Here is a 13,355-nt window from a genome sequence, read left to right as displayed (position 1 = left end):
TGGCATCTTGCACAGAGAGGCTAAGAATGTGCCAAACATGGATACACAGAAGAGTCTCTGGACCAAAGTTGACCTGGCCCCCATTCTCAATCACACCCACGTTCAGAGACCCATCTTAAATTCCTACACCTCAAATGCTAGCCCAGAATAGTTTCATATTTGCTTTGACTTTACACAAGTCAAAAACATTCTGCCCTTCTCAGCTTCTCCATAAATTAGTCCTCTTTATATAAGTGGCTTGTCATTTACTAACCTGCATTTATTGAGGGCCTACTGTGGATTCAAAACACTGTTCTGTGTCACAGAAAGGTGACATAAAAGGAGGTGACCCACAGATTCTGCTTGCAGAGAGTGGCCATCAAGAAGGATAGGACAAATACACGCAAAGATTAAGTCTGGCAGAATCTGCTAATCCCACACACAAGAGAAACCAAGTATATGTGAAAGTGGAGAGACAATAAAATGATTCACAGGAGAACTGACACTAGATGAAGCCTTGAAATATTACGGATAATTGGAAAGGTAGAGAAGGAAAGCCAGACATTCCAGAAAAAGGGAAAGGCTGCCAGTCAGTATTTACTAAGTATTTATCATACACCAGACGCTGTTCTCGAGGTTTTATATATCTTTTCATTCATTTGTTCATTCATTAACTCATCCATCCATCCATTCACTGTCACAGTCCTAGAAAATGGGCCTATGATGTCCTTTTTACAAATGAGGACTCGGAGACACTTGGAACTTGAAACAGCATTTGAAATTTAGACAGCCTATCTACCGGGCACATTTTTCTGCTAAATAAAGAAGAAACTGTGATAGGTTAGGCAATTAAGCCTAGACTGTGCTTTCAATGCCAGCATTATTATTTTTTATTTTACCATGTTCATTAGATAACAAGGGGTTGACGCTTGCCTTTGAACTTCTGTGGGAAAGTCATCAGAATATTTGCCCACCCATATTTTCTTCACAGATTGATGGAACATTTAAAATAGACATTCCCCCGGTTCTTCTGGGCTACAGCAAGGAGAGAAACATGCTCATGGAACGAGGCTTTGATGCGATCCGAAGCCTGAGCGACGGCTCCTACATCACCCTGTTCATTACGATCGAGCCGCAGCTGGTTCCAGGAGAGCCAGTTCGAGACAAGGTGTGTGCGCACAGGGTTGGGAAAGTCTTGTCCGATGCTGGGGTGGTGTAAGAAGTGCTTGCTCGCCAGAGCTTTCGGGAGTTCAGGCTGCACTGTCCATACACAGGGACTCCTCCCTCATCTCCATTTATCGTTCTTTCAGCGAGGCCAGGATGACGGCCACAGGGGAGATGTGTGCCCTTGAACTTCCCCGAGCGAGTAGTCAGTCACCTTTCAGATAAAGCCAGACGATGACAGACTGGCTCTGTTTGTAGAAGAATTTGGTTAAGGGGATGAAAATGAAGGGTGATAGAAGGTTCAGGTGGCTCTTCCATGACACATGCATTGGCAAGCGTGCCGAAAGAGATTCCCTCTTGCGCTCTCACGACTCCCTTGACTATGCGGTGCATTGAGTCAGTTCTTAGGATCACAAAGCCGGATGACCTTCGTGGGTCACCACAATTCATTTTTACGAAAGAAACTAATACGCACAGTTACTCTTTTTTTTTTTAAATTTTTATTGTCAGACTGATATACAGAGCCATTACAGTTTCATACGTTAGGCATTGGATACGTTTCTTGTACTGTTTGTTACCTCCTCCCTCATTGCCCCTCCCCTTCCCCCTTTCCATTCCCCCCATGAGTTGTTCAGTAGATTTACACTAAACAGTTTTGCAAGTATTGCTTTTGTAGTCATTTGTCTTTTTTACCCTGTGTCTCTCGGTTTTGGTATTCCCTTTCAGTTTCCTAGTTCTAATACCTGTATATACGGTTTCCAATGTACTCAGATAAGATACAGAGATAGAGAAGGTACGGCCACAGGAAGGGCATACAAGAGGATCATCAATAATAGAAGCTACGGTTTCACATGGCATGTTGAAAGTAATTACAACAGTGATATAACAGTCGTTTCCATAACATGGAGTTCATTTCACTTAGCATCATCGTATGTGTTCATCAGGGCATAGCTATTGGGCTCTTGTGATCCTCTGCTGTGACTAGCCTAAACCTGTGCTAATTATTCCCTATGAGAGAGCAGTTACTCTTTTTAACAGCTCCAGGGAACAGGAATTTCCAGATCTGCCATTCGTTGGCAACTGTTCCCCAACCTTTGTCATTGGGAAACACCTTTATGAATGTAGGATTGGGGTCAGCCTTCATGCCTACTGCCCTTGTTGTATCTGAGAGTAGCATGACCTCTTTATGTGTAAATTCATACCATAACATCCCCCACCACCAGGTTTTGAGTTCTTACCCTCTCCCCAGTAGTGTCAGACACTGGGTGTATGTTATCAATACAGATGTGTTAAGCAGTGGGTCTTCAACTTACAGATAAGGAAGGTCAAGGTTTATCCCGGGTCACGGAGGGAGTACATGGCAGAGGTTATACTGATATACCTAATTCTACGTCGTATATAGTCAACATGTATTCCTGAACAAACCAGTATACGACATATTTTAGCACTGGAGATGGAGCAGTGGGTGGAAATTCTACCAAACATATTCGTGCATAAGAGCAAGTTGTTAAATGGGAAACTATTGTGCTACACAGCATATTGTGCTGTTTCCATTTTCACTCGTTTTTAGTTTTCCATTGTAGTTAGGACATTGGTGGAGGTGGGGGGAAAGGCCACTTCCATTTCCTTTCCAGTATTATGATTTAGTTCACAGAGAGAAATACTGGTTAAACCTGGTGCCGGTGGCTCACGCCTGTAATTCTAGCTACCCAAGAGGCTGAGATCTGAGGCTCCAGCTTCCACACCTCGTTTTTTTTTCCCCCCTAGTGCTACAAGAGTTCTGGGAAACAGAATTTCACTTCTCTCACACTCACTTTTATAGTTCTAATACAACAGGCAAACTATAGCAAAAAAAAAAAATACTGTGTGTGTGTTTGTGAGAGAGAAAGGGGAGAGAGGGAGGAAGGAAGGAAGGGAGGGAGGGAGGGAGGGAGGGAGGGAGGGAGGGAGGAAGGAAGGAAGGGAGAGAGGGAGGAAGGAAGGAAGGGACAGAGGGAGGGAGGGAGGAAGGAAGGAAGGAAGGAAGGAAGGAAGGAAGGAAGGAAGGAAGGAAGGAAGGAAGGAAGGAAGGAAGGAAGGAAGGAAGGAAGTACTGTTACTATCCCATTGTCAAGACTTTGACAGGGCATGATGGCTTCCTGGAAAATCAAATGTGCTAGAATTCAAGCTAATCCTAGATCTTAGGCTTTGTTACTGAAAGCCAAGCTTCTCAAGAAAACGAATCTATGCATTTCAAATTATTTTCCAAAGAGTAAAATACTTGTCTTTATGTGTAGACTCAAGAAAACCAAACAAGCATATTCCCACAAAAAAAGAAAGAAAGAAAGAAATGCTCTCAGGCTGGGCCAAAGGATCCAAAGTTCCCACCCAGATTGGGCTACAACATGATCCCTGATCTCAAAAAGGAAAAGAAGAGGGCTGGGGATATGGCCTAGTGGCAAGAGTGCCTGCCTCATATACATGAGGCCCTGGGTTCGATTCCCCAGCACCACATATACAGAAAATGGCCAGAAGTGGCGCTGTGGCTCAAGTGGCAGAGTGCTAGCCTTGAGCAAAAAGAAGCCAGAGACAGTGCTCAGGTCCTGAGTCCAAGCCCCAGGACTGGCCAAAAAAAAAAAAAAAAAAAAAGGAAAAGAAGAAAAAAAACGATCTTAAGCAATAGATAATTTTGTTCTGTGAATTCTTTTTTTTTTTTTTTTTCTAGTCCTGGGCCTTGGACTCAGGGCCTGAGCACTGTCCCTGGCTTCTTCCCGCTCAAGGCTAGCACTCTGCCACTTGAGCCACAGCGCCCCTTCTGGCCGTTTTCTATACATGTGGTGCTGGGGAATCAAACCCAGGGCTTCATGTATACGAGACAAGCACGCTTGCCACTAGGCCATATTCCCAGCCCATTTCTGTGAATTCGTAAGCAAGGAAAAGGCCGTCAGCGAGCACTCCATCAGGCATGAGCTTGGAGAAGACATGAAGAGCAGGGTGCGTGCGACTGAGTCCTGGGCCTCCCGCCTGCCACGGCGGACTCCCTGGCTGGTCACGCCAGGCCTCCAGTCCTTGCCCAGCGGCTGGCTGCCTGGGGTGCCATTTCAGTGCCCCGTGTGGCTGCAGGAAACGTTTCTTTTAGACCTCCAGAAGAAGGGCTTATACCGCTTAACTCTTGGATGAGGAAGGCCTATTGACTGACAAGACCTTGACACGGTAAAGTGAAGGCCCTGAAAACAGCACTGGGTCATACCAGAAGACTCCAGAAAAGGGAAGCTCTCGCTCTGCGAGTTTTGTGAGCCCTCTTCTCACTTAAAGCCAACATTAATGTACACATAAAAAAACAAACCTCTATTCCATGGGTTCATCAGTCAGGATTTGTATCCCATTGTTTGATTTTTTTTTTTAATGGACTGCTTTATTAACTTAAAAGTTGACACAGGGCAGCTTGTCTCTCCACTTTAAGCCTCGTGGAATGTATATTCGCATTTTATGACTCCAACTAATTCCTAAATTATAAATGTAATTAAATAATGTTGAAGGACACCAAGTCATGACGGTTTTGATAAGACTAACTTAATAAAAGCTGGGCACTCACGCCTATAATCCTAGCTACTCAGGAGGCTGAGATGGGAGGATTGCAGTTGGAACCCAGACAGGGCAGGAACAATCTCCAGTTCACCACCTGATAGCCAGAAGTGAAACTGTGGCTCAAAGTGTTAGAGTCCTAGCCTTGAGCAAGAAAAGCTCAAGGGGGCTGGGAATATGGCCTAGTGGCAAGAGTGCTTGCCTCCTACACATGAAGCTCTCGGTTCGATTCCCCAGCACCACATATATGGAAAACGGCCAGAAGGGGCGCTGTGGCTCAGGTGAAGAAGCCAGGGACAGTGCTCAGGCCCTGAGTCCAAGGCCCAGGACTGGCCAAGAAAAAAAAAAAAAAGAAAGAAAAGCTCAAGGACAGTACCCAAGGCCTTGAGTTCAAGCCCTGCAACTGACTAAAAACAAAAACAGAACAATCACTGAAACATACTTTCCAAACCACATATTTAGTGCATGTTAACTGTGGGATTGGTAAGCATGGGCCATTGTATCTCCCAGAGACATACTCCATGAATGTTTTTTTTTGTTGTTTTTTTTTTTTTAAGTTTGAGTCTCAGGAAGACGAGAAATTACTTCAAGCAACAGAAAAGTTTCAAGCCGAATGTGCCTTAAAGTTTCCAAATCGTCGATGCCTTCCAACAGTAATTGACATCAGTGGAAAAACGGTTTTTATTACACGTTATCTCAAACCTTTAAACCCTCCCCAGGAGCTCCTGAACTTCTACCCCGATAATCCACAGGCAACTGCAGTAAGTGTTCATCGATAATCAGTGCTGGAAGACTGTAGCCAAATAGTATTTTTAAATGTCTTAAATTCTCAAGAAATTGCCACTTTACAATGTTTGATAACACTTAGGATACGAGCTATATCGAGATCACTAGGGGTGAAACTAACAATTGAAAAATGTTTAGCATGAGGTTTGCATTAGCAAAGTCCGAAGGTGACAAGAATGATGATAATCCTTAGTTTATTCTCTCAGTGAGTAAGTCATGATCAGGTACAGACTACAAGATAGATATATGCAATAACTGTGGGAAATCCAGAACACTGAAAATATAAGGGAACAATCAACTGTAGAAATTGATAGGTTTTTTTTTAAGTATCACATGGCATTTGCATTGATAAAAGACATAACAATTATAATCAGAAATTAAGCAAATGAGATCCATGAGTCCTGAAGTACAGTTAAATGTAATTTAAATTAAGTAGTTAGAAATAGAGGAAATTAGTGAACTGGTATGCACCCACACTATTCATTCTTTTTGGAAACTAATTTGGTTTGCACAGGAACTGGTAGCCCGATACGTGTCCTTGATTCCATTCTTGCCCGACACTGTTTCATTTGCTGGTGTCTGTGACCTGTGGAGCACATCCGATGTAAGTCTTCCTCACAGATTTATTGATTTCCACAGAATTATGTAGCAGTTTAAATTGCAACATCCGTTACTCATCCTGACAGTCGAGTTGGCCATCTGTCTTAACAGGGTGAGCTAAATTCTGAAAATTTATTTCTAGTTCAATTTTTCCCAAATTTCCGAAATTTAAAATAATAATAATAAAAGGACTGGGAATGTAGTTCCACGACTGAGCACTTGCCTTATATACAGCATGCAATGCTTTGGGTTCCATTCCCAGGACTGGAAAAAAAAATACATTTTTTAAGTTTTAAAAAGTGTACTATACCCACAATGAAAACATTGCATGGCCAATGGAGAGGGAGCAATCGGTCCAGAGAACGTTTGCTTTTTCCTTTCTTCTTGTCAGCAATTCCTTGATCTCCTGGCGGGAGATGAAGAAGAGCACGCGGTACTGCTGTGTAATTACTTCCTGTGGCTGGGGAAGAAGGCCTGGCTGCTGATGGGGAATGCTATTCCGGAGGTGAGACCGCGCAAGGCCGCTTCAGCAGATGCAGAGAGTTGTCTCAGCCGCTTGTACATACCAGACCACGGACAGGACTTTTTTCACAACAGTCTTTTGAGATGTTTGAAAACTGGCCCACAGACAGAAAACAGTTTTACAACAGCACTTTAGGGTTTTTTTTGTTTTGTTTTGTTTTGTTTTTGTTTTTGGCAAACCTGGACCCTTTGCCATCTACCAACCTAAGCTTTAATTTGGTTCAGTCCTTTCAGCATAAGCCTCACTCTGCCCGTATTTCCAAGCCTTTTCATTTCTGTAGTAATTGCTCTGTGTGTGTGTGTGTGTGTGTGTGTGTGTGTGTGTGTGTGTGTGTGTGTGTGTGTGTGTGTGTTCTCCTAGGGCTTGAATTCAGGGCCTGGGCACTGTCCCTGAGCTTTTGTTCTCAAGGCTAATACTCTACCACTTGAGCCACAGCTCCTCTTCCTGCTTTTTTTGGTAGTTAATTGGGAAAAGACTTTCACAGACTTTCCTGCCAATGCTGGCTTTGAACCTGTATCCTCAGCTCTCAGCCTTCTGAGTAGCTAGGTTTACAGATGTGAGTCACCAGCTCCCGGATAACCTCGTGTTCTTCATGCTCCTTGTAAAAATGGATTCAAAGAGATAGGATAAAGCTAGATCTCTCTCCCAACATGCATACAGATTCTATAAGCATCTTCTGTTGTCCTAGAGAAGCAAGAAGGAACGAACCAAATAACCACGAGGAGAAGAAAAGAACATTAGCAACTATAGTTTGGGCTTATCGCTGCTGTTTTTATGAAATTGATGACTTCTTGACTATAAGAATTTTATTCCCTAGCACACAGCAACTATCTCCAAATTTGGGGCACAATGAGCTAATTCTGAGGACAAGGTTAGAAATTTCCTGCTGGTAGAAGCAGCTTATCTAGAGGCTTCAGAGGCCCAGGAGCTCTGGGAATCCTTGGAATTTGATAGCAGGAGTCCCAGCCCCCCCAAAAGAAAACAGTATCAGGCAAGGAAAACACAAGGCCCAGGCTCAGAGTTCTGAGACTACTCATCACTAGTCATGTGACACCACGCAGTCACTTCATAACTCCAAAGCTGTTGGAGCATCAATGAAATCACGCATGAACAGTAAATGAATACCCATTCAAAATAAAGGAATCAAATAATACAAAATCTTCTTAATAAAAAGCAAAAGGCCCTCAGGTTCTAAGCCCTGAGGCTACTAGTCTTCCTACCCAGGTCCACTCACTCTGAACAATTTGATATGTGTCTTTTCAAACCTTCTCTGCATTTGTATAGTTATAAGTGGATCACTGATGTAAGTTGCTTTGTGAGTAGAAATATTCAGATCTAACTAGCTTATGTCCTTAAATGGCAATTCTATTGCCTTTAAAAAGAAGAGGTCTCAACTATTAGTTCCATGGCCTGTAACTCTTGGTTTTCATATGATTTATCTCTGATTAATGAAGTATACAAAAAATGTTGATAACTGCCTATTTCCATTAATAAGAGTTCTTGCCTGGCACTGGTAGCTCACACTTTTAATCCTAGCGACCGAGGAGGCTGAGATTTGAGGATCCAGGTTCAAAGCCAGCCTAGGCAAGAAAGTCTAAGAAACTGTTATCTCCAATTAATCAGCAGAAAGCAGAAGTAGAGTGCCTCAAGCCTTAAATGAAAAAAAGCTCGGTGAGAGCTCAAGGCCCTGAGTTCAAGCCCCAGTATGGTAAACTCACACACACACACACACACACACACACACACACACACACACACACACACACACCTTCAGTGAATTTTAAGATATGCTGGTTAGGAAAAGTGACCCCCGATATTTATTTAGTCAACATTACACTAACAGATGCAAGAAGGGAGAGAGAGGGTGTTAAAGAACTTCTACACTGTGGGATCTTAGAAGTCAGATGTCCAACAAAAATAATAATTTATGCAACCTACTATTGATCTTAATTGCCTAATTAACTGGATGCTGTTTTCAATGGCTTTTCCCTTCAGGGTCCAACCGCCTATGTGCTAACTTGGGAGAAAAACCACTATTTAATATGGAATCCCTGCAGTGGACATTTTTATGGGCAATTTGATACATTCTGTCCCTTGAAAAGTGTGGGCTGTTTAATTGGCCCAGATAATGTGAGTAATGACATTTCTTTTTCAACTCAATTGGTTGACTATTGTTTTCTTGATGTTGTTTTTAAGTTGATGAACTGATTTTAAATATCTTGTATAGCCAAAATTATGTAAATATAAATGAATACCCACATATGCATAGAACAACTGAAGGAATGTATGTCAATCACAGGGTAGACTTAAGTCACCTAAATAAACCTTTTGTTTCAATTATTTACCTGACTTGCACAGAAGCAGAATGAAACCTAAAAAAAATGGAGAGAGAGTATGTGATTCAGAGGACCAGAGTTCCTATGCTAGCTCTATCCTGAGTGTTTGCTTCTAAAATAGTTTCCACTGCCCAATTTGTAGTGTTTTGAGAAGTCAACATAGGAAATCAATCACCTGAAAAGATTGGGTTTCTTCATTGATTACAGGAAGTTTCCATGTGCCACCTGGCCTTCTATAGCCTCAAATGATTTTGGCTACACTATCTGGGTCTGTTTGGTTTCAGTGTGAGAGCTGTTCTATAAAGCACTGGCTAAACACATTAGTCAAAGGGTCAGAATACTAGAGCTAAAACTTCTACTTCACTCATCACTTACTAGTATGAGCCTGGAAGAGTTTCCAAATCTGTCATTCCCTCAGTTTCTTCGCTGGTAAAATGGAGGTAGTAGTGAAGTCCGTGCTTTATCAAGTCAGTACTTTATTTAGTGTCTGTGAGAAATAAATAGGGAAACTGCTAAAAGGCACCAAACACATAGGCACATCTCCACTTCCTAGCTGTGTTACAATGACCATTTCCCTTACTGATCTCTCCACTCTGAGTATTTACACGTGTTGCCGATGTATTTATTTATTTATAAATTATATTTACATGCACATAGATATTTGTAGAACATAAAAATACTTTTTAAAAGTAACAAATAATTATAACATCTAGTACTTGGAGAATATACCCTTTCAAGGCAGCTCATCTATATTTTAGGGTTACTCCTGAAGTTAAAGAAAATTTATGCCACAGCACCCCAAAACTGTCTTTAATTTCCCCCATCTCTACTACAGATTATGTTTTCACCTTAAATTACTGTAAATTTCCACCTTAGGAGTCCCATTTTAGTTCACTATTTGGTACACTAGTGCACAGTTAGGTTTTTTCATTTGGCTAATCAAAGCTGGGCAGCTCGGCTACCCCGAGCAGTGGCAAGACAACTCTGCCATCTTGTGTGTTTATCCTGAGACTTGGAGCGAAGACAATGGAAGAGGCACAGAGTGCAAGTAGGAACACACAGCCTTTGGAGCTTCGGCTCACAGGCTGAACAGATGCACCCACTGAGTCTACAAGCCAAAAGTGAAGGGGGAGGGAAGTATGTTTTTGTCTCTTTTAGTGGAAGGAAAGAAACACCTGCTGACAGGAAGGCGTGAAGGACCAGGGCTGGGACCGCGTCCTAGCGTAGCATCCACCCTCATCTGATGTTCCATACACTCACTTGGTGACTGCCGTGTCCTCTGACTCAGCCACAGACACGGTTTCTTTTCACTCACTACTTCAGACTGAATCAGAACTGAGGAGGTACTTGATTAAGTATCTTGAGTAAACACTTTACTACTTGCTTAAACGTGTGGTGTGGATAAATTTTCCATTTGTGCCTGGAAATGTGACCACTATAGTCTAGGAACTATGCCAGAAGTTAAAACTAAAATGATAAATAATAGACATGGTAAGTGTGCTGAGACAATACTAGTTGAGTGAGGACACAGATGAGTAGATAGAAGATTACAAAACATAGAAAGTAGTAATGATAAATGCTTATTCCAGGACATATAGATGCGTTATAAGCTCACTGACCTTATTCAACCTTACGAAGTAGTTACTATTTTTTAATCCGTTTTATAGACGAGGAAACCAAGGCACACAGTTTAATAAATCATTCGGGGTCACAGTCAGTAAATGTGAGAGCCCGAATTCAAATGCAAGTCCTAGAACCATTGTATCTCACGTCCCCAGTTGGACAAGTGCCACCTGAGACACTGCATGGTGCTGTGAGAATGAAGAAGTAGACCAGGCACTCCATCAGGGGGTGCCCAGGGCGGGAGCAGGGCGGGCTGGCCTGAGACAGGAAGGGTCTTGACTGTCTTCCCCAGAACCTTTCCTTATAATCAGGAACTACCTAATTCACCAAACCCACCATCAACAGTAAGGTGCCCTAACCTTCAAAAATAACAACAACAAAAAAAAACTGTGGAAATCTGGTCAATGAGCTCTATGAACAGATCAACTGTAAAATGAACAGTTTACAAAATCAAAAAATAACCAGGTGTACAACCCACGTTCACACTGGTTTTCTCTGTTACCTCCCTCGATATCACACACACACACGCTAATGTGGTTTCGTCTTTTTTAGGTTTGGTTTAACATTCAACAATATGACTCGCCACTAAGGATAAATTTTGATGTCACTAGGCCTAAGCTATGGAAATCTTTTTTTTCAAGAAGCCTTCCATACCCCGGCCTTTCCAGTGTTCAGGTATAATTCCTTTATGAACAATTAAACATAAAGTAAGGGATATGAAATTATTCTTTTAAGGAATTGGTATTTCCTGGCCCTCAATTCTACTCTGAAATATTTACAATACTATTTGTCTTTTAAATTTACTTGAGCCAAATTCACACTAACTAGTGTGTGTGCATGCGCACACACAAATGTAACTAGTACATATGTTTTAAATGTCTTTGCTTCTTAGGTAACAAGGAAACAACTGGAGTACTTTGAGCAGGAGTGACATAATATGCCTTCCATTTTAATGGGGATTTTCTTTGCTATTTTGGGTCTAGACAAAAGAGGATTAAGGGCAAGTTGTAAGGTCTTCAGCTGGAGGCAACTTAAATCATTTGAGTGGTAGTGACTTGGATATGCAGCATTTTTTAAAAATCCACTATGGGAACATAAAATTAGAGTCCCAACCAGAAGTAGACTAAACGTAGTAAGCATGGCCATTTTTATTAAAATTTTTATTTCACTTGATAGCTAAATGTATGAGCTTATATTTTAATAGAACACATATATTTTTTAAAAGCTTCGAAAATCAACTGTCCTAGAGAAGTTGAGATATATATATATAAAACTTTTTTCTCTAAGAACATGGCTTGAAAATAGCACTAAGAGCCAGGTGCCAGTGGCTCCCACCTGTAATCTTAGCTATACAGGAGGATGAGATCTGAGGATCATGGTTCAAAGCCAGACTAGGCAGAAAAGTCTGTGACACTCTTATCTTCAATTAATAACCAAAAAGCTGGAAGTGGAGCTGTGGCTCAAATGGTAGAGCACTAGCCTTAAGTACAAAAGCTCATAAACAATGCCCCGGCACTGAATTTAAGCCCCAGGACTGGCATCAATTAAAACAAAACAAAAACAGCATTAAGAATTGGAATGATAGAAGAGATAAATTATAGTACACAAAAATATTTTGTAGTAAATGAATCTTGGTAAGCACTCTATATAAATGTGATTTCTATTACTCCTGATGTCAGTGTTGAGTAAGGAAAAGCAAAATACACGTTCATAAAATAACAATCCATTTGGCTAAGAGTACATGGGTCTGCAGTGAAATCATATGCACACTGTAATAGTTTGTGTGTCTTTTCTTACAATGAAATAAATCTAAGACTGATATTCACAGCCATATTCCGATCCTTGTCATCTGTGGAGGTAAATCAAATTGCTGGATGAAGAAGTGTTAAAAAAAAAAAAAAAAACCCTCAGGTCATAGTTACTTGTGTGGTGGGTGAAGAAGGGAAATGAAACTGAGGAAGTTCTACAGAGCCCGGCAATTTATTGTGACCTTACAGCTCATCATGGGTTTATTGGCATCCTTTATACATCCCTTCTGTCTTAATATTTATTAGCTTTTTAAAAAAATATTTAAAATAAGCTTGGAATAGAAAAGCACAGCTACTGAAATTAAGTGTGCGCGATCTGTAGTGCTTCTGAACAGCTTTCTCTTTTACAGCCCGAAGAACTAATTTACCAGCGCACAGACAAAGCGGCTGCTGCTGAGCTGCAAGACAGGTAAGTAACATAATCAAAACCCACAAATCCACGTGTAATCCCAGCACTAGCAGTGTAAGACCAAACCTTCAACAACTCCCGGATTGGATCAATATGAAATGATTGGGGCAATTAAATGTTAATTCACGTTTATAGATACCAAGTTCCGATGTGTTCTCCAAATCCCAAGGTAGCATCAGGAGAGGGGAAGGGCAGGGCACACCGAGGTGAACACGAGTAATATGCCGTCCTCCGAAGGCTTTACCTCAGTTTAGAGCTTTTAAAATCATGCAGCGATGTGTCCTGTTGGAACACATCATAATCCACAGCTTCAATAGGCTTCTTTTGTCCAATTAGTGGTTTGTAGAACACTAGCCAGTTTATGAACCTAATCCAAGGAGGCCAGTCAGAGCCTGTGGGAGTCTATCCTTTTTCTACTCTTGTAAAATTGGAACTTATTATTCCAGTTTCACAAATGTGGAAACTGAGATTCCGCCTGTCTTTTAAGCGTAAAATGGGGTGTCTGAGACTACAGAGAGAGCGTTTGAATTTCAGAGCCTGTGTCATTTCCGTTGGATTATGCT

General features: G+C 41.5%; 1 protein-coding gene and 1 long non-coding RNA gene across 3 annotated transcripts in view; both read left to right on the top strand.

The window, feature by feature from the left end:
- Cc2d2a (coiled-coil and C2 domain containing 2A) overlaps positions 1-13,355 on the top strand; it is a 66,368-nt gene that overhangs the window by 49,886 nt on the left and 3,127 nt on the right. For both annotated transcript variants that reach the window (XM_048364204.1, XM_048364203.1), the window contains 7 exons: positions 971-1,147; positions 5,265-5,468; positions 6,008-6,097; positions 6,485-6,598; positions 8,612-8,746; positions 11,128-11,250; positions 12,734-12,792. In XM_048364204.1, coding sequence (XP_048220161.1) covers positions 971-1,147; positions 5,265-5,468; positions 6,008-6,097; positions 6,485-6,598; positions 8,612-8,746; positions 11,128-11,250; positions 12,734-12,792 — 902 coding nt within the window. The remainder of the gene's footprint in view (positions 1-970; positions 1,148-5,264; positions 5,469-6,007; positions 6,098-6,484; positions 6,599-8,611; positions 8,747-11,127; positions 11,251-12,733; positions 12,793-13,355) is intronic.
- Positions 1,162-2,565, top strand: LOC125364604. Its single transcript, XR_007213540.1, has 3 exons — positions 1,162-1,442; positions 1,605-1,619; positions 2,163-2,565. It is a non-coding gene; the product is annotated as an uncharacterized LOC125364604 (long non-coding RNA).

The sequence above is a fragment of the Perognathus longimembris genome, chromosome 16 (assembly GCF_023159225.1).
Source record: "Perognathus longimembris pacificus isolate PPM17 chromosome 16, ASM2315922v1, whole genome shotgun sequence".
Lineage (NCBI taxonomy): Eukaryota > Metazoa > Chordata > Mammalia > Rodentia > Heteromyidae > Perognathus > Perognathus longimembris.
The sequence above is the reverse complement of the archived record's forward strand: the minus strand, read 5'-3'. Positions and strand labels throughout refer to the sequence as shown.